This window comes from Schistocerca gregaria, chromosome 3, assembly GCF_023897955.1.
Source record: "Schistocerca gregaria isolate iqSchGreg1 chromosome 3, iqSchGreg1.2, whole genome shotgun sequence".
In the NCBI taxonomy this organism is placed as follows: Eukaryota; Metazoa; Arthropoda; class Insecta; order Orthoptera; family Acrididae; genus Schistocerca; species Schistocerca gregaria.
The window spans coordinates 534,856,854-534,882,202 of NC_064922.1; the positions used below are offsets into that span (position 1 = coordinate 534,856,854).

Below are 25,349 nucleotides of genomic sequence, written 5' to 3' on the forward strand. Positions count from 1 at the left end.
GAAGAGGGGCAGCAGCCTTTTCAGTAGTTGCAGGGGCAACAGTCTGGATGATTGACTGATCTGGCCTTGTAACAATAACCAAAACGGCCTTGCTGTGCTGGTACTGCGAACGGCTGAAAGCAAGGGGAAACTACAGCCGTAATTTTTCCCAAGGCATGCTGCTTTATTGTACGGTTAAATGATGGCATCCTCTTGGGGTAAAGTATTCTGGAGGTAAAATAGTCCCCCATTCGGATCTCCGGCAAGGACTTCTCAGGAGGACGTCATTATCAGGAGAAAGAAAACTGGCGTTCTATGGATCAGAGCGTTAAATGTCGGATCCCTTGATTGGGTAGGTAGGTTAGAAAATTTAAAAAGGGAAATGGATAGGTTAAAGTTAGATACAGTGGGAATTAGTGAAGTTCAGTGGCAGGGGTAATGCAGAAGTAGATTTAATAATGAATAAAAAATAGGAGTGCGGGTAAGCTACTACAAACAGCACACTGAACGCATTATTGTGGCCAAGATAGACACGAAGCCCACACCTACTACAGTAGTAAAAGTTTATATGCCAACTAGCTCTGCAGATGATGAAGAAATTAATGAAATGTATGATGAGATAAAAGAAATAATTCAGGTAGTGAAGGGAGACGAAAATTTAATAGTAATGGGTGACTGGAATTCGAGAATAGGAAAAGGGAGAGAAGGAAACATAATAGGTGAATATGGATTGGGGGGGTAAGAAATGGAAGAGGATGCCATCTGGTAGAATTTTGCAAAGAGCATAACTAATCATAGCTAACACTTGGTTCAAGAATGATAAAAGAAGGTTGTATACATGGGAGAATCCTGGAGATACTAGAAGGTATCAGAGATTTGGGAACCAGGTTTAAATTGTAAGACATTTCCAGAGGCAGATGTGGACTCTGACCACAATCTATTGGTTATGAACTCTAGATTAAAACAGAAGCTGCAAAAAGATGGGAATTTAAGGAGATGGGACCTTGATAAACTGATTAAACCAGAGGTTGTAGAGAGTTTGAGGGAGAGCATAAGGGAACAATTGACAGGAATGGGGGGAAAGAAATACAGTAGATGTAGTATGGGTAGCTCTGGGGGATGGAAGTAGTGAAGGCAGCAGAGGATCAAGTAGGTAAAAAGACGAGGGCTAGTAGAAATCCGTGGGTAACAGATTAAATATTGAATTTAATTGAAGGAAGGAGAAAATATAAAAATGCAGTAAATGAAGCAGGCAAAAAGGAATACAAATGTCTCAAAAATGAGATCGACAGGAAGTGCAAAATGGCTAAGCAGGGATGGCTAGAGGACAAATGTAAGGATGTAGAGGGTTATCTCACTAGGGGTAAGATAGATACTGCCTACAGGAAAATTAAAGAGACCTTTGGAGAGAAGAGAACCACGTGTATGAATATCAAGAGCTCAGATGGCAACCTAGTTCTAAGCAAAGAAGGGAAGGCAGAAAGGTGGAAGGAGTATATAGAGGGTTAATACAAGGGCGATGTACTTGAGGACAATATTATTGAAAGGGAAGAGGATGTAGATGAAGACGATATGGGAGATACGATACTGCGTGAAGAGTTTGACAGAGCACTGAAAGACCTGAGTCGAAACAAGGCCCTGGGAGTAGACAACATTCCATTAGAACTACTGACGGCATTGGGGGAGCCAGTCGTGATAAAACTCTGCCATCTGATGAGCAAGATGTGTGTGACAGGTGAAATACCCTCAGACTTCAAGAAGAATATAATAATTCCAATCCCAAAGAAGGCAGGTGTTGATAGATGTGAAAATTACCGAACTATCAGTTTAATAAGTCCCAGCTGCAAAATAGTAACGCAAATTCTTTACAGACGAATGGAAAAACTGGTAGAGGCTGACCTAAGGGAGATCAGTTTGGATTCTAGAGAAATTTTGGAACACGTGAGGTAATACTGACCTTATGCCTTATCTTAGATGAAAGATTAAGGAAAGGCAAACCTATGTCGTTTCTAGCATTTGTAGACATGGAGGAAGCTTTTGACAATGTTCACTGGAATACTCTTTCAAATTCGAAAGGTGGCAGGGGTAAAATACAGGGAGCGAAAGGCTATTTACAATTTACACAGAAACCAGATGGCAGTTATAAAATTCGAGGGACATGAAAGGGAAGCAGTGGTTGTGAAAGGAGTGAGACAGGGTTGTAGCCTCTCCATGATGTTATTCAATCTGTATATTGAGCAGGCAGCAAAAGAAACAAAAGAAAAATTTGGAGTAGGAGTTAAAGTCCAGGGAGAAGAAATAAAAACTCTGAGATTTGCCAATGTCATTGTAATTCTGTTACAAGACAGCAAAGGACTTGGAAGAGCAGTTGAATGGAATGGACAGTCTCTTAAAAGGATTTAAGATGAACGTCAACAAAAGCAAAACGAGGATAATGGAATGTAGTCGAATTAAATCGGTTGATGCTGAGGGAATTAGATTAGGAAATGAGACACTTAAAATAAAGTAGATGATTTTTCTATCTGGGGACCAAAATAACTGATGATGGTCGAAGTAGAGGAAATAAAATGTAGACTGGCAATGGCAAGGAAAGCGTTTCTGAAGAAGAGAAATTTGTTAACATTGAGTACAGATTTAAGTATCAGGAAGTAGTTTATGAAAGTATTTGTATGGAGTGTAGCCATGTATGGAAGTGAAACGTGGACGATAAATGGTTTATACAAAAAGAGAATAGAAACTTTCGAAACGTAGTGCTACAGAAGAACGCTGAAGATTAGATGGGTAGATCACATAACTAATGAGGAGGTATTGAATAGAATTGGGGAGAAGAGGAGTTTGTGGCACAACGTGACAAGAAGAAGGGACCGGTTCGTAGGACATCTTCTGAGGCATAAAAGGATCACAAATTTAGCATTGGAGGACAGGAGGGTAAAAATCGGTAAAAATCGTAGCGGGAGACAAAGAGATGAATACACCAAGCAGGTTCAGAAGGATGTAGGTTGCAGTAAGTACTGGGAGATGAAAAAGCTTGCACAGGATAGAGCAGCATGGAGAGCTGCTGCATCAAACCAGTCTCAGGACTGAAGACCATGACGACAACAACAACAACAGCTGTCCATTCACAGTAATACATGTTTCCTGGCACCACTTTCTGGCAACTGTTCAAATGAACCTATTTCTAATAGGTCGCGCGAAAATATTGCCAATTGTGAATTGAAAAGTGTTACTGTGGAAGTAAATTGTCTTTTATGCAAGATGAATTATGTTATATGTGTGAGGATTTGCAACGAATTTCTTAATTCACAGAGCTTTTGACTCTCATTAACTTAACACTTTGAGAACTAGCCCCTTAGAAAAATTTCACTCCCAGAAGACCAGCCATTTTTGTCATTAGGTAAAATTTTAGTGAAAGCTTAACTTAGCTTGTAGCTATAATATACACTCCTGGAAATTGAAATAATAACACCGTGAATTTATTGTCCCAGGAAGGGGAAACTTTATTGATACATTCCTGGGGTCAGATACATCACATGATCACACTGACAGAACCACAGGCACATAGACACAGGCAACAGAGCATGCACAATGTCGGCACTAGTACAGTGTATATCCACCTTTGGCAGCAATGCAGGCTGCTATTCTCCCATGGAGACGATCGTAGAGATGCTGGATGTAGTCCTATGGAACGGCTTGCCATGCCATTTCCACCTGGCACCTCAGTTGGACCAGCGTTCGTGCTGGACGAGCAGACCGCGTGAGACGACGCTTCATCCAGTCCCAAACATGCTCAATGGGGGACAGATCCGGATATCTTGCTGGCCAGGGTAGTTGACTTACACCTTCTAGAGCACGTTGGGTGGCACGGGATACATGCGGACGTGCATTGTCCTGTTGGAACAGCACGTTCCCTTGCCGGTCTAGGAATGGTAGAATGATGGGTTCGATGACGGTTTGGATGTACCGTGCACTATTCAGTGTCCCCTCGACGATCACCAGAGGTGTACGGCCAGTGTAGGAGATCGCTCCCCACACCATGATGCCGGGTGTTGGCCCTGTGTGCCTTGGTCGTATGCAGTCCTGATTGTGGCGCTCACCTGCATGGCGCCAAACACGCACACGACCATCATGGGCACAAAGGCAGAAGTGACTCTCATCGCTGAAGACGACACATCTCCATTCGTCCCTCCATTCACGTCTGTCGCGACACCACTGGAGGCGGGCTGCACGATGTTGGGGCGTGAGCGGAAGACGGCCTAACGGTGTGCGGGACTGTAGCCCAGCTTCATGGAGATGGTTGCGAATGGTCCTCGCCGATACCCCAGGAGCAACAGTGTCCCTAATTTGCTGGGAAGTGGCGGTGCGGTCCCCTACGGCACTGCGTAGGATCCTACGATCTTGGCGTGCATCCGTGCATCGCTGCGGTCCGGTCCCAGGTCGACGGGCACGTGCACCTTCCGCCGACAACTGGCGACAACATCGATGTACTGTGGAGACCTCACACCCCACGTGTTGAGCAATTCGGCGGTACGTCCACCCGGCCTCCCGCATGCCCACTATACGCCCTCGCTCAAAGTCCGTCAACTGCACATACGGTTCACGTCCACGCTGTCGCGGCATGCTACCAGTGTTAAAGACTGCGACGGAGCTCCGTATGCCACGGCAAACTGGCTGACACTGACGGCAGTGGTGCACAAATGCTGCGCAGCTAGCGCCATTCAACGGCCAACACCGCGGTTCCTGGTGTGTCCGCTGTTCCGTGCGTGTGATGATTGCTTGTACAGCCCTCTCCCAGTGTCCGGAGCAAGTATGGTGGGTCTGACACCGGTGTCAATGTGTTCTTTTTCCATTTCCAGGAGTGTATGTATATTAATTTAAACCAGTAACTTTCTTTTTTTGTGTGTTTGTGCCAATTACGTGATATTGTTATTGGCTGACTACATCGTGTGTCCTACGTTCTAAATAGCTGTTGTCATTGGCTGGTGAGATCACGTGACATGAACTATGATTGGCTGACAAAAGTGCATCACAATCAAGATTTCAGTACTTCAGAAAGTAATGTACTGCATTTGGTGGGATTCATATTTATACTTTCATAATAAGAAAATACAGTGTGTAAAAGTTGCAGTGCATCATAAAGTGCCCGGACGTTCTGTGTCGGTGTTTAAAACCTTTACCATTCAAAGAATTAAGTTTTACACCTTCAGGTGAAAATACACATCATTTAACATGGTAGAAGTGTATTTTCATCCAGGAAGAAGTGTATTTTTAACCAGGAAAATACGGGAATTTTTTTCTTGTCTGAAAATTCACTTTGTACACAGATTAGAACTGTTGCCAGACTGGGATTCGAACGTAGGAAACTGGTCTGGCACACAGTTTTAATCTAGCAGGAAATTTCATGCAAGAAACTGTTACCACTAACTTGTGAAGACAACCTTTTGAAGTTGATGGAACTGGCGGATGTCAACTTGGAGGAGGGAGGGCTGTTGCTTACTGCTGTGTGGTGTGTTGCTGTTGTGTTCATGCATCTTTACATTATAAAATGAGTCAAGAGGCTGTCCCAAGACCATCAGAGGTTTCTTCTTCTGGTTCACCATTGAGTCTTAAGAAAAAAAGGAAACCAGTAATTTGCAGCAGTGAACGAAAAAGATGGAGACTATATTACAGAAATGAGAGGCAGAACAAGAGGGGAAAGGCCTTGCCCAGTTTACTTATGGTCTCAATTAAGGGTTTGCTACACACACAGGAAAGAGTGTCGTAGTTTTACACTGCTTATATTTTCCAAATCTCATGCAGGCAAATATTTAATACCCCTGTAAAGGAAAAGTAATGTCTCATCACAATTTCAAATCTCTAATATTTTCCTTTATTCACACTGATTCATGATGAATGGTCATTAGGTAGTTAATCAGAAACATGTATTATATTTTTCAATAATATGTATTACATTATTCCTAAACATAGCATAAATTGCTTATGTAGAGGATACTTTAGACTTTTTAGTTTATATAGCTTTTGCCATACCTTCAGTGCGGCCCAACTGCGTGACAAATATAATTTCTTTCACTTGGGATGAAATGTGGCAGGTCATGCACAAAACAGTCACAATACGCAGGCTATTCAAAGTGCACTGGAGGTATTCTAGAATGTCAGATTGTACCAAGCTTGCAGTAGCTTTTACCAGTTTTGCAAGAGAAGATTGGATGGAGATGAGGATGCACTCACCTCACAAAAATATTGAAATTAATGAATCTTGTTCGGTGTTGAGTGCATAATAATTGAATTGTTACTGTGGTGGGCTGACATTGTGTTTTTGCATTCCAGTTTCATGCCACAGATTGAAGACATCAGGCAAGGCACTTGTACAAGTTGTGGCTAGATAATGTGACATTTGGCAAATGCTGGCAAGCAGAATGTTACAGGTGTTACTGCATGGGATAGCACTTCAGACTGACTGTTGCTAGCATAGTATCCAAGAACATGGACAAATGAAGTCCACAAATTTTGAAAAATAATCTGCAAATACACTGGTTCCTAATATTGCACCCAGGTCTGAGAGTGTGATGGATAATGCTGCCATACCACAGCAGGCAGGTTGCCAGAATGTTTAATAAATATTAATTAATGATTGCAGAATTATGATGTAGAGTGGCTGCAAGACAGGAAAATAGACTACACCGACACAATGAGGAAGGCTGGCCTGCTATCAACAATGAAGAAAAACAAACCATACAAAAACGTGTCCTTCTTTGTTAAAATCATTTAGTGCGGAGGCCACAGAGTAGTCAGTTTGCCACCTTACAACTGCAATCTGTAAGAGAGAGAGCTGGCTGGCATGGGCCAAAATAAAACACAATTACAGGGAGAACAATGTCACTGCTATATGTTGAAGGAAACATTGTAAAATCTTGTAAATTCTGCTTTCCTCTCTGTCACTGCAAAGAACTGCCAAGGCTACTGCAGGAAAACGCAGCAGCTCGAGCAAGACTATTGGAGGCAAGATGGAATAATGGAAATGGCCATGAAGTTGTGATAAATACCACATGGTGGTGGTGGTAATTGTAATCATAATCTTAAACCAAACACAGATGAGTCACCTTTAGTGGATATCATTTTGATAAGTCTCACATATAACTAATTATATTTTGTAAACGTTACTGTTGCATAGAGCTGAATAAATGCAATGTGCAAACATTCAAAAATTCAATTTTTAACTTTTGATTCATAGTATTGTAAGTTTCACATTCATTTACTTTCATATTTCATTATTTTTGATAAATAAATTGTATATAAGTTGCAGGAAAAATCTCACATGAATGTCAACAAATTAGGTAATTTCCGAACCAATGCAAGTGAACCACTCTGTGTAGGACTTGTGGTTCTTTTGTGAGTTTGTGTGTGGCGCCCACAGGACCACGAGCTACTGCAACCCATTCTTGCTTCCCAACCTGCATTTCCTTCTCCATGCCCCTCCCTCCCCATCCTCACTACCCCATCCTTCCCCTCCTTTGGTGTGTTTACTTCCTTCGACCTGGCTATCAATCTGTCTTCCATGTGGTTTCGTTCTGCTTTCCTTTTCTCTTTCCCTTTTTGCCATTTTTGGTTCCTGTATGGGGTTTGACCTCCACTTCCATATTTTTTGCCTGTAATGAGCCATTTTGGGAAGAACTCTCTCCCCAGCTTCCACGGTGTGAATTCCTCTGTTTATCCTTCCCCCACCATAGCCCCCACCCGCCCCACTAGGTCAGCAGGGCTTGTAGCCAGTTAGCATGGTGAGGCTGTTATTTACCCATCTGGCTTAGCCCCCTGACAACACTGGGATCACACTTCTGACGCCCAAACTGTTGCATCCCCATGTTTGCCTAGGAGTGATTGCTTATCATTTTGGAGCATGTAGAGCCCAGCAATGGCCACTGTGCCAGGTTGTCCTTGCTGTAACTGGTTGGTGCACATGGGGAGAGCTCCTGGTCACAGTGGGTGGTGTGTGGGCGAATGCTTTGTATGTGAAATGTATCAATATCCAGTAATCTGGTTGTTCTTCTACAGTCATCTCAATTGGCAATGAATCATTGAATGCCACTGCTTATGACCCTGTAGCTTCCCTTCCCTGCTACATCCTGGGAGGAGGAAACACTTTCCCCACTACCTGGTCTGTACTAGGAAGCACGGGGCACATTCACTGCCACAATGCAGGTACTTTACGTGGAAAATATGGAAAAATTTTGGCAAGCAGTCGGGTTCCCTGTTGATCAAAACTACTACTGCTACCAGATCTGTAGCTCTTCATCTTGGTGACATACTGGTGTCAATTACACCTCACCTGTCTCCTAGTAAAGTCAAGGGAGTAATTTTCCAGAGGGATCTCATCCTTGAAACTGATGAGGAACTCCTGGCCAATCTGGGATGAAGGGATGTTCATTTGGTTTAGCATGTGTAGGAAGGTCGGAAGGACAACCGCACCGATACTAGCACCTTTTGGCATTTGAGGGAGATACCCTTCCAGAGAAGGTCAAGGTTATGTCAAACGGCATGATGGGAAGTCACATGTTCGACCACCCGTGGTGGGCTCTTGGTGCTTCTGTTTCTGGCACTTCTCCCAAATGTTCTGTGGGCTCTCTGGGTGCTGACTGTGGACACCTACTCCACAAGGGAACCCCCTATTTCCCACCACCTGTGTGCCTTAACTGCCACAACTGTCATTCTCCACGTTTACCATATTGCCTGGCTTGTAAGAAAGAAAAGGAGATAAGAGTATAAATCCCTGTGTCATTTATCTCGTTAGAAACTTAATCCTGTGTCAATGACTTCCACTTTTGACTCTATTAGGTCCTTTCTGGCTACTCCCTCTTCCTTACCCCAGTCCCATTCTCCTCTCCTCCTCCTCCTCCTCCTCCTCCTCCTCCTCCTCCCCGCCCCCCCCCCCCTTGCTGTTCCCATGCCATCCTCTCCTCCCCTCCAGTTGAAGAACTGCCCCTCCCCCTCCCCCACCTCCCTTTTTTTTTTCTGACAGTGAAAGGGCTCCCTCCCCATTCTGGGCCTTGCTCTTGCAGGAGGCTTTTGTACCAGTCCATCAGTTCTCGTGCAACCTCACAACCCATTTTGTGATGGTATTAGTGTTAGACTCCTATCCAGCTGCCTTCCTCGTCTGGAAACAGGCTGAAGCTTCCTGCTTATATTTTACCTCTTGTCAGGTGGAATCCTACGATGAACCTTTTACTGAAGGAAGCTTCTTCTGGTCATTTCTTCTCCACAATTCAGCTCTTGTGCCTGATTCCATCCATAACCAATTGCTTAAACACATCAATCCTCCTCCACCATGACAATATCTCCTCCAGGTGTTCAACTATATTTGGATCCAAGGCATTTTCCCCCCTCAATGGAGACACAATATAGTAGTTCCCGTCCTTAAGCCTGCACGTATCTGTCATTCCTTGATAGTTACCAACCAGTCAGCCTACCCAATGTCCCCTGCAAGTTACTAGAATGGATGGTGGCTTGTTGGCACATTGGATCCTTGAATCTCGGGACCTTTTATCTCTCCAATCAGTCATCTGCTTCAGTTGGAAGCCTCAGTTTGGCAAGCCTCTTCATTAATCTTCAGGAGTAGGGCCTTTGGGCCCCCTACCAATTTTTATTCTCCAGTCGCTGTCCCATTGGTCGTTAAGATTTTGGGTTGACACTATTCTCAGCTCTCTGGACCCAGGAGAATGGTGGTCCCTTTGCTCATAGCTATTAATGGACTTCTGGCATCTGCTGGATCGTTGATCACCCTTGCTCCATATGTGGACAATTTCTGTATTTGTACTAGCTCCCACTTGGTGGCTTCTGTAGAATATCTCCAGGGTGCCATCTATTATGCGTCCAAGTGGACACTCTCACACTGTTTTCAATTCTCTCCCCTTATGTCGAAGGTGGTGCATTTCTGCCACCGTACTGTGGTCTATCATGATACAGAGCTCCACCCCAACGCTTGACCGAGGTCTCCCAAATTCCATGTCTTGGGTCTTCTTTTTGACAACACCTTACCCGGCTGCCCCATGTATGTCATCTGAAGGTTCGTTGTTTTCGTAAAATCGGTGTTCTTTGCTTCCTTGCCCATACCTCTTGGGCTGAATGAGCAACATCCCTTCTCCATCTTTGCCATGCATTAGTTCTGTCTTGCCTGGACTATGGTTGACAAATTTATGGATCAGCTGCCCCTCCACAATGCTTCTCTTGGTCCCATTTCACCATCGTAGTCTAGTTTAGCCACTGGTGCCTTTTGCACTAGCTTTGTTGATAGTCTTTTGCTGGATGCTGTGATCCCTCCTGTTTCAATTCAGTGCTCACAGCTCCTGGTTTCTTATGCCATTGCTATCACGGTTCCCTCCTGCTTACCCCTCCTTGTTCTGTCCTTTTCGCATCTTCGGTCTGTCACCTGCACGCTGCTCACCCTCGGATGGTGGTACTGGTTGGGCTCTGCCTTGCTTCTCTCTGCTGTGACTTCCATCTCCTCTCCTTGTCCTCTTTCATGTGTTGTCTCCTGACAACACCCCCTTGGTTAGTTTCTTGACCACGGATTTGGATGGAAACTCTTCCATGGTCCAAAGCTCCCATCACTCCAGTGGTGTTCCATTGTTTGTTCTGAACACTCTTAGGGGAGTGTTAGGATGCCATTGTTTCTTACATCAGTGGCTCTAAATCCACCGAACATGGGGAATATGCCTTCAAGTCTTCTGTTGGCATGGAACACCATCTCTTGCTTGCCGAATGTAGGGGTGTTTACTGTGCCATCGATGGCCATGTATCAGGCGCTCTGCTTCATTAAACAGTCCTCACTCACCCGAGTTTTGTTATGTACAGATTCAATGAGCTGCCTTCAAGGTATTGCTCAGTTTTTTCCCACCACTCCTTGGTCTCTGCCACCCATGACCTTCTTGCTGATCTTGGTGGTGGTGTTGCTGCTTGTTCAGTTGATATCCTTTGGGATTTTGGCCATGTGGGTATCTTGGGTAATGAACCTGCTGATTGTCTGGCTGCCCCCCACCCCGCCCCCATTCCTTATTTTCCCACCAGGGGAGGATTTGTGGCTTCACATCAAATCCCATTTTGCTCAATTGTGGCCTGACTCTTGGGAGGCTACTGTCCGGTCTAATAAACTTCGTGTAATCAAGACGACTTCCACCACATGGCATTCTTCCATCTGCCTCTCCCAGGAAATCAACCAGCCTCTACCATATTTGTATTGCCAATACCAGGTTGACCCATGGTTTCTACTTTTTTTTTTTGTGGGTAGGGGCCCTCACTGTGATTCCAATTTTTTGGATCATCGCACTAAATAGTTTCTTCCTTGTCTCAGGATGTTAGCAGACAACCCTCACATGGTTGCTTCTGTCCAGTTTTCTTCATGAAAGTATTTCTCCTTTCAGGTATTGGTCCTTGAATTTTTATCTGAAATCTAAGTTCCTCAGTTAGCGTGGGCATTGGTTATGGAGGCATTGACATTGCCTCCACACCACCCTGCCTTTTCTTTGTATTTTGTGTGGTCTGTTGTGCTGTTTTGTTTCTTTTGTATCCCAACTGGAAGGCGGTGCGCAGGTCTTCTCCTGTAAACTGAAGGGTAGGCATAATGTAGGAAGTGAGTAGGAGCAGGAAAAGGTGAAATGATTCGGTACAGCATTTAACTTTACAGGACATTTAATAAAGAATAGTAGTCAATGACATACGTAACTTTGCACTGAGGAGCACATAGGTTGCGAAGCTGGATAGGCATCTACACTAATAGCCTCTAGTAGTAGTACAAACTATTATTGAAGTAACTGTAGTAACAAAGTCTGTAATTGCTGGCCCCCTATGAAGTAGAAGCCAAGTTGCTTGTTCGTCAGCTCTGAATCAAATGGGCTGAATCGGGAGCAGCACTCGTAGAGCTGCACAGCACCGGCTAGAGGGCACTGTCCTCGGTATCGTAGTGCCAACCTAAGAACTTGCATCAACGCCGTGGCATCGTAGCTGTCAATACCACTGATGTTGACATTAGGTCAGTCTTTGTTGAAATGTACTATTAACTACTCCAGTTACAAGGCAGTGTTTCTGATTCCCTTACAGAAGTTTTGACTTCCATATTTATGTTTTGCTGATTTGCAGTTATTTTGTTCAAGTATGCAGTGGATAGCTTTCAATGGTCACTTCTCTGGAATTTTCAGTCAGTCATGAGGTTGCACATGCAGGTAGGGCACAACCCCAGAAGGGACCGCCCATTGTGGTGAACTCAGTGCATTTGCAGCCTCAGGACTGATGGAAAACACCAAAGAATCTATCATTAACAGCCGTTCACTATAGTGGTTGCTATGTGCCACAGGGTTAAGGTACACCAATATCAAGCAATTGCAAATTGTCCAATCTGCTAAATGAGGAGGCCATTGATATGTTACTGCTTCTTACAGTGATTCAGTATCTAAAAAGTCGGTGTCCATCTCACAGTGAAATTATGACTAATTTGATGTAGATTTCTTCTAAAGTAGTTGTGTAGTTTGAGTTAAATGTATGTATTATGAAACTATTGAAAGGCTACTGTGGATGCACATCCTGTCACTATTGAAAATACTGTGAACCTCTGTGTAGCAGACGTTATCTTAAGCCAGATTAAGTTTCTGTGTACAGAGAACCTGTTACCTCCGAGTTAAATCATTTGTGTAGGAATCTAGGCCAAACTGTTAGTTTTGTTGTGTTTTCTATCCTGGAGGCATGATGAGTGAGTATTGTCTTTCACCTCATTGCACTTTTATTATTATTATTATTATTATTATTATTATTATTATTATTACACTCACAGCTGCAGCACTGTGAGCTACTTTACTTCTTCATTTGAAAATGAAAATAGTTTTATTGACACCTCAGTGTTCATAGCGTAACATGTTCTTTTTAGCATTTGTCATTAGTCATATTAAGTTTCCTTGCTATTTTATACACTACTTATTTACAATAGTTTAGAATATGACAGATACCACTTATGAAACTGCACTTTTTTGTTACTCAGACTTTTTAATTTTTGAGCCTATCTGTGTTACCCACAGCAATGTATTGAGAAGTACTGTTATAAAACCTGATGTTTCGAGTGCCTGAAACACATAGATTTATTTATTTACAGAAAAAATGTAGATTAATCTGTCACGATGTGCTCATCGGGTTCAGTGATTTCGATTAATTTGCATAGCACTTTTGTTTTCTTTGCAGTTTAAGAATGTATGTTTACTGCTTTGAAAAGTTCATAAATGTTGCATTTACTGGCACTCCTGTTGAGGAAACCATTTTCCTTTATTTCAAAGTCCACAATTTTTACTTCAGAACATTATTAATATTAATTATTCTTATTTTTCAGGGTTGGTACATAATTACATATGCCCTGGGAATCTACCACTTAAATCTTTTTATAGCATTCCTTTCACCTAAAATAGATCCTGCTTTAGACTTCGAGGGTAAGTAACTTTTCAAGTTCAGTTACCCACATTATGCAGTACATTTATCTCTGTCAGATGAGATAGCTGATTCATTGTGAAAATGTGGTGAGATTGTCCTATGTTGTATATATTCTACTGGCATTTGTATTCATGTATGCTGTCTGTTGAGTAACATTTTGTAGTTTTCAGAAACGAGGTCATCACTCACTGTATGTAATGTGCTGACTTTCACCTCATTCGTGTTCAAACAAGAGCCATTCTGGTACAGACTGATCTTCTTTCTTTTTTTTTAAATTTGTCACAGATAAAATTACAGAAATGTGTAGATCTTTTTAGACTGATTCCTTTGTAAATGAGACAATATATTGACAACTTCCTCAGAAAAACATATTGTTGCTCCCAACAATTGATTGTACATTAACTCCTCAACTGATCCACCATTATTGCCTTGCTCAAAGAAAAACATGGAAAATGGCACTTGGGGGGGGGGGGGGGGGGGATGTATTAAGAGGAAAATGAATTAGTGACACCATTTCAGTTCCAAAACACAGTGAGTGAGAATGTCTGCTGATACTTCAGTTTTGCTTAACTCCCTCCCTCCCTTTCTTTTCCTCATACATGCCATATGCTGTCTTGCTCTCTCATCTGCAATGTATGACAGTGCACCTGTATCTCATCATTGTAAAAATACTCCTCCTTCCTTAGTGTTTCATTAGCTGCTGGTAGGTGACTTCCTGAGCATTTCACACAGCTAAAATGTTAATAGCTTCATTAACTGTACTGATAATTTTAAGTATAATCTGTTTGTACAGCTGGATTCTTGCAAAGTTTTGATGCTTGGTATGGAGGAGGATGAGGGAACAGTCACTTTTTATATTCAGACTGTCATGAGTGCCCTCCAACACCAGTAGATCTTCCCATGTGTACAACAATTGAATTTAGTTTAAATTTGACATTTCAGAATGTTACATGGATGTTGCCAATGCTCATCTTGCTTTCAATAGAAAACCATTTCATAGAAAAACAGACTAGAAGGGAAGGTTTGCTATAAATTCATAGTTATGAAAGAAGGTGTGGACCAGTTGTTGCAGGAAGAACTAGGTTAACATATAACAGGCCACGAAGTTACTATAGCAAAGTACATGCTTCGGGCAAGTTACAGTCCTCTGTATTTTAGTAGAATAGGATCATGTTATGATGTGTGGAGAAAGAAAGTGTGTTGACATGGATCAGAACAATAATGTGGAGAGTGGCCTACTAAAGATAAATTGGATAACAAACTGTAGAAATGATTAATACCAACTGAAGAGGTGTGTGTCATGTCAACACAAGAGACTGTCTCAGTTATGGGATTGAATATGGGTTTGGTTCCGATTGATGCTGTTGGTGTGCTGAACTCAACATTCATAAAACTGGTATCAATGGAAGTGTCATAGAAATTTTGGGCTTGAAAAGCATGAAGATAAACAGTAAATTTACTATGCCTAATTATGGGAGAAAAATGAAATCAGGCTACAAACTATGTAGGTTATAACAACTTGTATTTTTGAAATTGTTTTACCAATGGAATGGGAATGTTGAATATGAATGGACATAGCTTAACATCCAGTTATTGTGAAATGAGTAGTTACCACTTAATTGAGGAAATGAAATTTAGGAAATGATAAAAATACAAAAACATTCTTGTTCTTAGTTTTTGCAGTGTTTGGCATGTTAAATCCTCTACGTGAATAGAACATTTTGGAAAGGTGATAGTAATAGTCACTATATACATGGCTTGAGTCAGTGATTTGGAGTTATTTGTGAGGTAACATTATGAATTGTTGACCTTTTTAACTTCTAAACAGTATCAGGTAATCCTAAGGGAAGATGTAAATTTCAAAAATTCTGGAGTACATCTGTTTTAGAGCTGTACTTTGTCTAATGTGATTTCGCATAATCTAACTCCTCTCATACAATTTGAGAATTTCGTCACTGTATAGAACAACTGATTAAGGACTTTGGGTGCATCTGCCATTGGGAAATCAAGTGATTGGTATAGTATTGGAAATTGAGGCAGGGCCTATCAAACTATTTAGAAGGCTAGTGGCAAAAAAATATCTACTTTGAGAAATTTTGTTCTAAGGAGCAATTATATGTAAAGCCCTAGGTGAGAAATGAAATCAGAATATTGTGGAAAACTAATAGAAGGCATAGTTTACCATCTAGAGGCACTGGTAACAGGACTAAGCTATGTTTCAAATTATGTTGCAAGATTCTAATGTCATTAATGTCAAAATGCATGTTATTTGGAAGAAAAACTTGGCTTCTCCAGCTACAAGATAAGGCCTATTTGGAACACATTGAAAAATAATGCTGGGTCTCTTGCACTCCCCCCCCCCCCCTCCCTCTGAGAACAGTGTTAAAACAAGTTGGTAATATTCAATACATCCTACATGTCCTAAATACTGTCGTTTGTTGTTAATTCTCTTAAAGTAAATGTTCTCAGCTGGGCTTTGCAATATATTGACTTACCTGTGTACTGGATCGTTTCATAGTAGTATTTTCCCAGCAAACTGAATGCTTCTGTTATGAAAACATGCTACAAAAAGGACAAGAACAGTTGGCGATATGGAGTGAATCACAACTTTAATTGTAAAGCCCACATCCTAGAATTAATGAAGCACCTTAGTTCAGCTACAAGACTGCCCTCCAGACAGTTAGAGCATTTAAAAATGAGTAAATGAGTTATTTTGCATATTTCCATTCCTCATTTGATAAGGGGCGGGGAGGAGAGAGACTAAACTTACAAGTAAAACACTTATTGTATACAGAAGCATGTTGCTTGTGTTAGTTCCAGACCAGGGTTGAGCAAAAGAACTGCCCAGTTGGCAGGTCACAGGCAGGCAAGTCACTGTAAGAATGTGATATGCATGTAGTTCCTTTATTGGAAAAGGGCCTGCAGTGACTGCTGTGGTTTTGTTCGTTGCAGCTAAAAGAAGCAACTATTTTGCCTCTTAGTTTTAGTCCACTCATTTTGAAATGTTGCACACATTTTTAATTTAGTAGAAGGTTATAAGCAAGAACACATGCTATTTAATGTACATCTATTAACTTGTTTCAGTTATTTAATCTTGCGCAGAAGTGTCAAGTTAGGAACAAGCTTACTATTGTGAAAAAGAAAGTTTTTACATCAATCAACATTTTTAATGCAATTTGGTTAACATCTCACTGTTTGGAGTGAAGCCACAGGTCATCAAATGGATTGCATCAGTCAGATGAACACTATTAAGACTGTTTCTAAGCTCTGATTTCATTAATTACAATACTGAATATATTTCCACTTCCACTTTAATATGTAATTCTGAACATAGTGCAGACTTGGAGAGTTATTTTAAACTACCATGAGACCATGGTTATTTTGGTTTTATGGGCATTAGATTATGGTCCACAGCATACAGGATGTACATAAAGTCTGGGAACACTTGCAATTATTTATTTCACAAGAACTAAACATTGTACAGATGTCATACATGTTGCATTTTGAAGAGAAACTCTGAAAGTACTTTTTACAAACATTAGATATGCTAACCATGACTGACCTGGCAGGTGTTCATACGGTAATCGAATTCTTGTCTTATCCTTCCCAGAATGGCATCGTCGACTGTGGCAGTCGCTTCCTGTATTCTCTCCCGGAGCTCTGCCACATCACGTGGTAGAGGCAGCACATACACCAGATCTTTAATGTGTCCTCACAGAAAAAAAGTCACACGGAGTGAGATCTGGTGATCAGGGACGCCATTTCATGAATCAGCTGTCCTCTTCTGTAGCACAGTCGATCCGTCAGCCCCGTGTTCAGGTACCCATGAACTTCACGATGAAAATGGGGTGGAAGATGAAAGGAGAGATAGATTGCATTTACGATGAAAATGGGGTGGTTGATGAAAGGAGAGACCAATTGCATTTAGAGTTCACGGGATGCACGATGCACCAATTTCTTTGGACTCCCTATGAATGTCTCTTGTACATGCTCTTCAGTCACACTGGGACGTCCGCTTCTCTTTTCCAGGCACAAGCCACTCGTCATAATGAATTTGTTGTGCCAGTGGTAAGTGGCCTTCCTTGTTGGTGGCTTGTTACCATACTTGGTTCTAAACATCCGTTGAGCAGCTGTAGCACACTTCTTTTTGCCAAACTCCAACACACAGGAAGCTCACTCAGCACTTGAACTCACTATATTTGCAACTAGCACTGACTATCAGCAAATTGCCAAACTACGCTGTGGTAGTACACATGGGAAAAAAAACTTTCAGGATTTCTCTTCAAAATGACATGTATGATATCTGTATGTTTGGTTCTTGACAATAAATAATTGAAAGTGTTCCTGGACTTTATGCACACTCTGTATTTCTTTGCCTAATGTTTTTTCTCGTAATTTTGTAGACATCATCATAGACGGTAAAAACTAGGATATCATTTCCAAACATATTAAAGCTCAGCAAGCTGAACTTGTTTAAGTCTGAAACTTCTTTGCAAATCTCTAGCCTGTGGAGGTATCTTCAGCATTAAGAGACAAACATTAGGCACAGAAATATGCTGTAGACCACGACCTAATGCCCATGAAACAAAAATTACCAAGCAAGGAAATGTGCCCGTAGAAGTTGTGAAGGCATTGCTAATTACTAGTATAAATTTTTTTTATGATTTTCTTTAGATTTCTATTCTTTTTCTTTTGTTCATTTGTAATTGTGATTATGTAACATTCTACTGTGGTTCTTAAATGTAAAGATGTAATTGTGATTGTTTTGTTTGCCAATTAATAAATGTTTCTTGCTTTGTACTACCTGTGGTAAAGTTTGTAAAGTTCTTTTGGAATATTATTAACTGTGAAAAATGCAGTCAATAACATTTATAAAGATTTAGGTAATTTACGATAACGATATAACATCTATAGGCAGGGGACAGCGATAGTGATATCTATAGTCGAAAGGTGGTTGTTGTAGTAGAGGGGATGGTGGATAGTGTGTGTGTGTGTGTGTGTGTGTGTGTGTGTGTGTGTGTGTGTGTGTGTGTGTGTGTGTGTGTGTGTGGAAAAAAATAGTACTGTAGTACTGTGTTTCATGAAAAGCATACGTAATTGTATGGACTGTGATACCGAACTATCAGCTTGTTAATTCTGATTACCACTGCGGTATGTAATGCCATCACCAGCAAACTTTAAGAGCAAATAAACCGGACTGTGAAAGTGCCGCTAACAATACTTTGTTGTGGCCGACACGAACAGTGCTTTTATGCAAATCAACTTCGCTGGTATTAGTTTTGGGTGGTGGAACTGTCGTCTATCACATTCTATCAAGCCGTGAAAGTGAAGATTTTAACTGTGCAATATAAGTGACTTTCAGTGACGTTGTCGAAGTTTGAAATTCGAAAACAGAATGGACATTGTTTACGGTGTCCTTCACACACAGGAACAATTCTATGAACTGTGTATTTGTGGCTAAGAGTATATGAATGTGACAAACTGTGTAATTATGGACGATAGTGTCTCGGACATTGCATAAAGTGTAAAAACGAGCGATGTCTACGTAATGTACTTTGAAAGAGAGGAAATGTCAACAATGGTCGTATACTTGTCTTGTGGTTTGTTAATAACCACAGCGTTAATGATACAGCTGTGCCGGAACTTTATTTCCATTTTGCCAGAGAAGATTAACCAGGTTTCGCCGGAGAAGATTAACCAGGGAACTGCCTGTATCCTGCTCTCATAATCGTAACCCGCCGATATCGTGCTGCGCAACGCCACGCTTCGTATGCAACAAAATGTTCAGAGACTTCGCCGAACGCTGTCCCCTGACCTAGAAACTTTCTTTCTCTATTAAAAGTATAAGAATTACAGACTCTATTCAAATAAATTCTTTGCTTAGTTTGTTTGCTTTCTGCTAACAAAAATAAAATTACAATCAGTGAATTAAAAGTTGCCAGGTAGTCATTGTTGAAACACCAGTAAATATAAACTTCTTCCTCTCACTAGAACTAATTCTTCTCGCATGTCAAAATTATTGTAGCTATTTTATGTAGTTTTATGTATTGTGATGAGACTAGACGTATGACAGTGACGAGTATTTTGTCGCGAAATAGAAATATGGCGTCGCGCGAAAATTACGGCAACCACCATAATTGCTTGCGTTCTGACCAATAACGTAAAAGCTGCTATTCCTGTATTGGTGCATTTCCTGATGTGAGCGTGAATTATGTCGGCTGTCAACTCACGTAGGGACTGTTTACCCAGTAATAAGTTTTTGATACTGTATTGCTACGAGTAGTAGTAAGAAGACACACTGGTTATACACAAAAGTGGGTAGATGTATGGTGAACGCCCCCTCTCATGTTCATGCAATTATTAAGTGTTGTGTGTGATTCACGAAATTGTCAGTTTTTGTAATTCCTTTCAGATGTTGTCTTAGATGCCTTTGAAGTTTCAGTGAATATATACACAATTTTGTCGATTCAGGTTAATTTCAGAGCAGTTTTTCGTGAATATTAGTTTTCAGTTCATGAACAAAGTGGGATCATGACCAATTGAGAAGTATAACAGAGTGTGGTTTTCCAACTAGAATTTTGTATGACTTCACAGTTCAGATTTTGATAATTATTTTTCCTGTGGGTTGAGGTCATCACAAAGTCCGATCTGTGGGACCTGCTCACGAGGAAACTTCTTGTAGTTTCCAAATTTTCTTCAGAATGAAACTTCTCTCTTACCTTAAGATTGCATGGAAAGTCAGTAAGCTTCAGCTGCATGTTCACTTCAAAAGAAATTGCAAAAAAATGTTGAAATCAAATTCACTCATTTTATGTAAAATAAGGGAAAGGCAACCCCACTCACCTATAATGAATTGATGGTTGTAGCACAGCACAACAGAAAACAGCATTCAGAGTAAATTTTGAGGTCTAGCTCTTTCTCCAGCAATAGTACACTCTTTCACATATACACAACCACACGGACACTCACATGCACACACCTGTGGTCATGGCACGAGTCTTGCCAATGAAAGAACCATGTAGAGAAGGGTGGGACAAACCACAAAAAGTATAAAAAGATCAATTCGTGGGTTTACACTCATTTTGAGGAAGCCAGAAAGAAGAGCCATCTGGCTGAAACCCAAATGTTACAGCAGTAAGCAAAGTCAACAGCAGCTTCATTGCAGTCCGAAGATTTTGAACTAAAGACGTCACAAACATAGTCTGAGTCATTCAATGTAAAGTACAGGATTCAGCTGCAACACGTTAACAAATATGTTAGCAGAAGGGGAAAACCCTGTATGTTCAAAGAAATATTGTAAACAGCAGAGACCTTTAAAAAGCAGATGCCTGATATATTTCTGCAATTTGACACTCATTGTGTGATCAGAAAGATCAAACTGGATGCGAATATCACATTGGCAGTAAATTAACATTGCCACATCAAGGTGAAGAACTCGTGGAACTTGCTATCAACCTTTTAACTCACCTGACATTCGTGTACCACCCAGTACAGGGAAATACTTTCCGGGAAACTCCTGCCATCAGCCTCTCTTACCTTAAGATTGCATGGAAATTAGTGGAAAATTCAGTCCTGGAGTGGTACAAGATGAACCGACTAACGACAATAGATCTGAATGTGTATGTAAATGTGAGGAAATCTGACACACTGGCAAAAGAAACATTCAACCAGTTCATGGTAAAGTTAAGCAACTATATGTTGAAATGGAGCCGTTCTTGTTCATAAGTGATTCGTGGGATGGGCAGAACAATCCTGCATTGTATGAAGTCTGTTCAAAAAATTCCAGAACATTATCTTAATTTCATGCTAAGGATGTGTTGAAGCGAAATTCGGTTGGCATCTCTGCACACACTTATGTTTAATATGCAACTGCCGTAAGTTTCATTGTTGTTGTATGTCAGTTATTGTGCAGTGCTGTATTTAGTAGAACGTTGTCACATAGTTTGCAAATTTCAAGGCGGCAGAATTAGAGGAGCAACATGTGTGCATTAAATTTTGTGTGAAACTCATAAAACCTTTAGAGAGACATACCAAATAATGCAGGAAGCCTATCGTGATGAGTGCTTAAGCCTTACTCAGTGTTATGAATTGTTCGCACAGTTTAAAAATGGCCAAACAGAAGTTAAAGATGAACCTTATTAAGGACCCCCTTTGATGTCTACCAACAACGTTCGTGTCAGAAATGTCAACAAAATTGTGTGTGCCAGTCAAAGACTGACTGTCTGAGAGATTGCAGAAGAATGTAATATTTCAGTTGGATCATGTCGTGAAATCCTGACACAGCACCTGGAAATGCATCCTGTTGCTGCCAAGTTCATCCTATGGCTCATGAGTCAGGACCAGGAAGATCTTTGACTCAAAATCTGTAAAGAGCTTTTTGGGTCACACAAATGAGAAAGAGGACGTTCTGTGTGAGAATCATAACTGGTGAAGAGATGAGGGTCTATGGTTATGATGTGAAGACCAAGGTTAGGCTGGTCAGGCCAAATGTCATAGCCATGCTAATAATTTTCTTTGAATTTGAAGGGTTAGTTCATCATGAATTTGTGCCACAGGGACAAACTGTTAATCAATGCTATTACTGGGACATGTTGTGATGTTTGCAAAAAAATCTGGGAGGGAAATGGCCTGAAATGTGGCAAGACAATTCATGGCTCTTGCATCACGATAATGTGCTCACACATTCATCTCTGTTAGTGCCTGGCTATTGCACAAAAATGAAATCACTGTGCCGCCTCATCCTCTGTACTCTCCAGACCTGTCTGCTGTGGACTTTAGAAATAAAGTTAAAAACCTCATTGAAAAGGAGAAGATTTGGAACCATAGATGAGATAAAAGAAAACTCTCAAAAAGTGCTTCATGCAATCCAGCAAGAGGGGCACCAAGACTGCTTCCGGAAATGGAAATGATGTTAGGAGCTACGAATAAATTGTGGAGGAGAGTATTTCAAAGGAGATCATGCACAATAAGTAAAAGGTAAGCGCAGAAAAATTCTGTAGACAGCTCTGAAATTTTTAGAACAGATCTCGTTGTTGTTGTTGTTGTTGTTGTTGTTGTTGTCTTCAGTCCTGAGACTGGTTTGATGCAGCTCTCCATGCTACTCTATCCTGTGCAAGCTGCTTCATCTCCCAGTACCTACTGCAACCTACATCCTTCTGAATCTGCTTAGTGTACTCATCTCTCGGTCTCCCTCTACGATTTTTACCCTCCACGCTGCCCTCCAATGCTAAATTTGTGATCCCTTGATGCCTCAAAACATGTCCTACCAACCGATCCCTTCTTCTAGTCAAGTTGTGCCACAAACTTCTCTTCTCCCCAATCCTATTCAATACCTCCTCATTAGTTACGTGATCTATCCACCTTATCTTCAGTATTCTTCTGTAGCACCACATTTCGAAAGCTTCTATTCTCTTCTTGTCCAAACTAGTTATCGTCCATGTTTCACTTCCATACATGGCTACACTCCAAACAAATACTTTCAGAAACGACTTCCTGATACATAAATCTATATTCGATGTTAACAAATTTCTCTTCTTCAGAAACGCTTTCCTTGCCATTGCCAGTCTACATTTTATATCCTCTCTACTTCGACCATCATCAGTTATTTTACTTCCTAAATAGCAAAACTCCTTTACTACTTTAAGTGTCTCATTTCCTAATCTAATTCCCTCAGCATCACCCGATTTAATTTGACTACATTCCATTATCCTCGTTTTGCTTTTGTTAATGTTCATCTTATATCCTCCTTTCAAGACACTGTCCATTCCGTTCAACTGCTCTTCCAAGTCCTTTGCCGTCTCTGACAGAATTACAATGTCATCGGCGAACCTCAAAGTTTTTACTTCGTCTCCATGAATTTTAATACCTACTCCAAATTTTTCTTTTGTTTCCTTTACTGCTTGCTCAATATACAGATTGAATAACATCGGGGAGAGGCTACAACCCTGTCTCACTCCTTTCCCAACCACTGCTTCCCTTTCATGCCCCTCGACTCTTATGACTGCCATCTGGTTTCTGTACAAATTATAAATAGCCTTTCGCTCCCTGTATTTTACCCCTGCCACCTTTAGAATTTGAAAAAGAGTATTCCAGTCAACATTGTCAAAAGCTTTCTCTAAGTCTACAAATGCTAGAAACGTAGGTTTGCCTTTTCTTAATCTTTCTTCTAAGATAAGTCGTAAGGTCAGTATTGCCTCACGTGTTCCAACATTTCGACGGAATCCAAACTGATCCTCCCCGAGGTCTGCATCTACCAGTTTTTCCATTCGTCTGTAAAGAATTCGCGTTAGTATTTTGCAGCCGTGGCTTATTAAACTGATAGTTCGGTAATTTTCACATCTGTCAGCACCTGCTTTCTTTGGGATTGGAATTATTATATTCTTCTTGAAGTCTGAGGGTATTTCGCCTGTCTCATACATCTTGCTCACCAGATGGAAGAGTGTAGTCAGGACTGGCTCTCCCAAGGCCGTCAGTAGTTCTAATGGAATGTTGTCTACTCCGGGGGCCTTGTTTCGACTCAGGTCTTTCAGTGCTCTGTCAAACTCTTCACGCAGTATCGTATCTCCCATTTCGTCTTCATCTACATCCTCTTCCATTTCCATAATATTGTCCTCAAGTACATCACCCTTGTATAAACCTTCTATATACTCCTTCCACCTTTCTGCCTTCCCTTCTTTGCTTAGAACTGGGCTGCCATCTGAGCTCTTGATATTCATACACTTGGTTCTCTTCTCTCCAAAGGTCTCTTTGATTTTCCAGTAGGCAGTATCTAATCTTACCCCTAGTGAGATAAGCTTCTACATCCTTACATTTGTCCTCTAGCCATCCCTGCTTAGCCATTTTGCACTTCCTGTCGATCTCATTTTTGAGACGTTTGTATTCCTTTTTGCCTGCTTCATTTACTGCATTTTTATATTTTCTCCTTTCATCAATTAAATTCAATATTTCTTCTGTTACCCAAGGATTTCTAGCAGCCCTCGTCTTTGTACCTACTTTATCCTCTGCTGCCTTCACTACTACATCCCTCAGAGCTACCCATTCTTCTTCTACTGTATTTCTTTCCCCTATTCCTGTCAATTGTTCCCCTATGCTCTCCCTGAAACTCTGTACAACCTCTGGTTCTTTCAGTTTATCCAGGTCCCATCTCCTTAATTTCCCACATTTTTGCAGTTTCTTCAGTTTTAATCTACAGGTCATAACCAATAGATTGTGGTCAGAGTCCACATCTGCCCCTGGAAATGTCTTACAACTTAAAACCTGGTTCCTAAATCTCTGTCTTACCATTATATAATCTATCTGATACCTTTTAGTATCTCCAGGGTTCTTCCACGTATACAACCTTCTTTCATGATTTTTAAACCAAGTGTTAGCTATGATTAAGCTGTGCTCTGTGCAAAATTCTACTAGGCGGCTTCCTCTTTCATTTCTTAGCCCCAATCCATATTTACCTGCTATGTTTCCTTCTCTCCCTTTTCCTACACTCGAATTCCAGTCACCCATTACTATTAAATTTTCGTCTCCCTTCACTATCTGAACAATTTCTTTTATTTCATCGTACTTTTCTTCTATTTCTTCATCATCTGCAGAGCTAGTTGGCATATAAACTTGTACTACTGTAGTAGGTGTGGGCTTCGTATCTATCTTGGCCACAATAATGCGTTCACTATGCTGTTTGTAGTAGCTTACCCGCATTCCTATTTTCCTATTCATTATTAAACCTACTCCTGCATTACCCCTATTTGATTTTGTGTTTATAACCCTGTAGTCTCATATGATGGAAAAATTCCTGGGTGTAGATGGAATACCAGCCTGTTTATTAAAAGTGATTCCTCTGAAGTGTATGCCACACTGCCAACCCTGTGACATATGGTTTTACTGGCAAGTAAAATATTTAATCCGACAACTGTGGAATGGTT

General features: G+C 41.1%; 1 protein-coding gene across 1 annotated transcript in view; it reads left to right on the forward strand.

Moving 5' to 3' along the window:
- The window catches only part of LOC126356261 (protein RER1), a 67,830-nt gene that overhangs the window by 29,919 nt on the left and 12,562 nt on the right, over positions 1 to 25,349 (forward strand). Inside the window, exon 4 of the mRNA XM_050007102.1 lies at positions 13,337 to 13,433. Coding sequence (XP_049863059.1) covers positions 13,337 to 13,433 — 97 coding nt within the window. The remainder of the gene's footprint in view (positions 1 to 13,336; positions 13,434 to 25,349) is intronic.